This window comes from Hibiscus syriacus, unplaced genomic scaffold (assembly GCF_006381635.1).
Source record: "Hibiscus syriacus cultivar Baekdansim isolate YM2019G1 unplaced genomic scaffold, ASM638163v2 tig00117034_pilon, whole genome shotgun sequence".
NCBI classification, from domain to species: domain Eukaryota; kingdom Viridiplantae; phylum Streptophyta; class Magnoliopsida; order Malvales; family Malvaceae; genus Hibiscus; species Hibiscus syriacus.
Genome location: NW_024063533.1, coordinates 3,009,937 through 3,014,347, shown reverse-complemented (window position 1 = coordinate 3,014,347; position 4,411 = coordinate 3,009,937). Strand labels below are relative to the sequence as shown.

At 31.6% G+C, this 4,411-nt stretch overlaps 1 protein-coding gene across 1 annotated transcript; it reads right to left on the bottom strand.

Annotated features, from left to right (window-relative positions):
- Positions 1-563: 563 nt before the first annotated feature.
- Positions 564-3,762, bottom strand: LOC120196796 (protein trichome birefringence-like 19). The gene is made up of 2 exons (XM_039198513.1): positions 3,176-3,762; positions 564-1,524 (listed from the first exon to the last, which is right to left on the bottom strand). The coding sequence occupies exons 1-2, from the start codon at positions 3,689-3,691 to the stop codon at positions 703-705; spliced, it is 1,338 nt and encodes a 445-aa protein (XP_039054444.1). The 5' UTR covers positions 3,692-3,762; the 3' UTR covers positions 564-702.
- Between the last annotated feature and the right edge of the window lie 649 nt (positions 3,763-4,411).

Sequence of the window (4,411 nt, the reverse complement as noted above, 5' to 3'; positions counted from 1 at the left end):
AAACTCTAATGAATAAGTTAATTAAAATATTTTTGTCATGTCTCTATATTTATGTTTGACTAACATATTTATATTTATGAATTACATGAAATATAATAGAGATGATGTGTACCATTGAGCTTGTGAAGCTCAACATTCAGATTGGTTATGTTTGCAAGTTAGTATATTCATGTTTGTATTCGAGGAGCACCGTCAGCAAGAGACCTCTAGTGCCATCAATTTAGAGTATAATACTTGATTCTTTAGTGTGAATATGTATTTATAGGACCTTACTTGTATTCAATTTGTAACTCTAAGTTTACGCATCAATTTTATTTTGTATGAATGTTTTGAAAATATTGTATATATTTGATGAAATTTTTAAAGGATTGAATTTTGGTGTTCGTTTTTGTGGTCCAATGTGTCATCTTAGACCCATCAAACAATACGGGAAAGGTTTGGGATTTTGCAACAAATATAATTTCTTCATCCATTTGGTTCAACCAATCAATCAAGACTTGAATCTTGACACTTGTAAATGAACAAGATCCTCCCATCTTCACTGTTAGAAATTTTAATCGTTCTTACTCAAATTTCATTCGAACTTACATAAATTATCAATAAGATAAGCGTAAAAGTGCAATTAACCAAAGTACTAATCATACAATAAACAATTAGAAACAAATAATAACATAAAAAGGCAAAACAAACTTGAAATATTTATTAGAATCTCATTCTTCTGTCACCTGACAAAAGCATCTCCTTATGTGACCTTAATCCTTCCATCTTCAACATTTGAAGCAAGAAATCGTTCCAAGTATCAATCGGACCAGGCAAGCACCAGTGCACACAATCGTTGTACAATGTCACGTTTTCATGAGCCCAATGTCCGTATCGGCTCGGATGACCGTCCGGTCGCAACAACGACGCTTGTGTCGTATCCATTAACCGATATTTCTTTCCTTTCTTTTTCCCATCTCTTTCGGCAGTTTTGAATTCCTCGATTTGAATCATATAAAACTCCATGTTATCACCATCCAATGCAGTCTCGTTGCTTCGGAACGGCTTCGTTCTCACGCAATTCCCACCTCGGTTCCACAATCCATTCTCGAAGTGTGGTGGTGCGAATGTTCTTAAAATTGTTATGCCTTTGAAGTTCTCCAAGCTATTAATAGCTTTAAAAGCAGTCCTGAAAGCCTTTCGGTACCCATAAAACTTGGTTAAGTCCGTGACATTTTCAAGAAGACAAAAATGGCAACCCACAATCCGATGATTTTCGTAGAAAACCGATGGACGATAAAACCAATGGCCTCCGGAGATGATTAAGTAGTCGAATTCTTCGATCTGGGTCGTCCACCGTTCGTCGAATTCGTCGAGATAGAGATTAAAAAGTCCTGTCTGCGTAGGACCGCGGTTGTCCTCCCTTTCTTCTGATTTCACCAGATGTGGAGTCCAAAAGTAAGCAATGGTGAAATTGTAAGTCGTGTATGTCCATCGTTTGAATCTCTCGTCTGGTGTATACGAAACATCTATTGGATATTCAACCTGAAACAATAACTTATTATTTAATAATAATTTTATTTAAGTTTAATTATATAAATATTAAAAAAAAACATTATTTCGTTATTGTATTAGTCTTTAATAGCAAAAGATTTTCAGTGGTGTAAACCTTATCCAGTTATCCGGTAAGTATTGGGAAGAATCAATGATGAATAACAAAGCAATCTATGGTGTGGATCAAAGCAAAACATTATCGAATAGAGATAGAATTTAGACCAAATAATTTAATGTTTTGGCGACAAAACATATTAAAAATCTATGAACAAGTTTATACCAGACAAACGAGCCCACGTTACCTATGACTGTATGCAAATACGTCAACTTCAATTATTATTATTATTATCATACATATCCTTTTTATTTTAAATATAATTTTATATCTAATTATTAATTTATGAATTTAAATTTAATATTTTAAGATTATTGTCTAAATTTAATTTACTATATTCATTCTTGACATAAAAATATAATTAGTTGAAATGTCTACATTTAGATAGCAGCCAACATCTTAATAATTATTAGAGACGAAGACAATCAATTATTTTAGAAATATCATCATTATTTTTAAATAACTTCATTTAAGTCACACTACAGTAGCAAAAGTGATGATTTAAAGAATACTGAAAATTCAAATTCTCTTCATTATTAGCTTCTTCTTTTTCTTCTTTTGTCATTATGTTTTTGTTAGTATCTAGGTGAATAATTTTAAAGAATATGATTTTTTTCTGTACGTATAGTTTTTTTTAAAGAAAAAAAATATTAAAACATTATGAAATCCAATATTTACACCTTTTGATTTTATTTTCGAGCTGTCATATCTTTTAAGATGCTTTTTAATTATGTGAACTAATAATTGAACAACTGTGTTCCTAAAGATTCCACCCCATAATTTCACCTAATCTTTGATTTTACATATTGGCTTAGGTAAACTAACCTTGCTACTAACTAAAATTGATTGGACAACTGTTTAGGACCACCTGAAATTATTTTATTATTTAAAATATTTTTTTCATAAAAATATACTTGATGTATCTACTCTAATATTAAATCTAAGGATAGATTTTCAACAAATATATGTAATCATTTTAGCAATTTTGCTTCACAAGCATGCATGCAAACATTTGCAAAGCAAGAAAATTAGAATAGAATATTATATTTTTAATTCAATAATCAATACATGAAGATTTAAAATTAATATAAACAAAATCCATGACAATCCTTTTAATTAGCTTTTTTTATCACCTTATATGAAATAATAGTGCATGTATATTGTTTGTCCGGGGTTTATTTTCCATGCACCAATATTGTATGGATTAAAAATATTATACAGTGACAGATCTGAACAAATTCATTTTGAAATCTGAATTTTTTTCATATCAACTATTCATTTATTGATTGTGTTCATCATTAAATTATATTTGTGTCTATCCATCGATAAATTATTCTTTTTTAGGTGCCCACAAACAGTATATATATACTCACCTGCGTGCATAAATATTTTTGAACTTGTCACTTATGTTATTAATTATTTTTTAACGTAAAGTGATTTATATATAGTTATTAAATATAAATCCATAATACGTAATTATCACATAAGTAGTAAAATATAGATGGGAAACAAATGTAAGTGACTAACTCTTGAAAGGAGGCATATCAAGGACTGCATCTGGTTTCTACCCACAGAGTCACCAACAAAGGCCAGAGATTTTCCCCTAACGATTTCCAGGAACTGAGCTGGGTTCAAAACAGGGAGCTCACACCCATCAGGTTTCCATTTCCATTTCATGAACTCGGTATCGGGCCTTCCGTATTTCATGCAATTCTGATGCTCGTGTATCGCCCAGCACGTCGTGTTCGTGTAGTACGGCGCGTTGTGATTCGGTACCCATTCGCCCGAGAATATGTCGCAGTCCTCTCCTTCGGATATCCTTATCGAAGACCGGAGTTCGCCTTCTCGAGAGTCGAATGCGGTGGCAGGTGAGGGCTTGGGAGATGAAGCTTTTAAGAGGTATAGAGGATACCCTAGGAGAGGGTAAAATGCAGGGATTATTGTGAGAAAAACTAGGGTGACAAAGATTACTATTAGGACAATTTTAGCTGTTTTTGGCTGCCCTTGGCTTCTCCCAAAGGCCTCCATTGCATGAAGCTTCATTTTGAAAGAGGAGAAGAGTCAAGACATTTAGCTAGAAAGAGACTTTGCCAGTGTATTTAAAGTTGTGGCATCATGTTTTTTAATATCTGAGCATATATGCATGGTTTTTTACCTTTTATGTTTGAGAAATTATTATTATAATATCACCGTAATTGAATTTCTCATGATATACTAGTGTCTAAGTAAAAAAATAGAACATCACCATAATATTGACGTATTAAACATAATTATTAATTTGATTAAAAGAAATTAGTATAAAATATCATAAGAAAATTGGATGAGACACTGATTGTTACACTTGTGGCTGTGGGGCATAGTTACAAAAAGTAGATTAAAGGTTGCGGGCAACCCATAGTAAAGGCAAGAGATCATTGGTTTTATTATTGTTTATTTAATTAATTATGAATTATTGGTCATTTTTATGAAAATGATGAAAACAACCCTTTAACTACTAGATTAAATATTCACTGTTTGATCATAAGAGAACAATTTTAAAAGTTAAAACCTTGTAGTAGTTGACTTGTTCAACTAAACTGTATCCAACTTGGATTCCAGTGGGTGCTTCTCAAAATTGGAATTTATTTTCTTAGAAATTATAATTAGGGCCTTATGCTACAAATCTAAATTTATTATTGAAGTTTTAAAAATTAGGATTCAGAATATCACGGATGAATGTATAAAGTTATTGGCTAAACTACACCCATACTCATTAATCTTTGT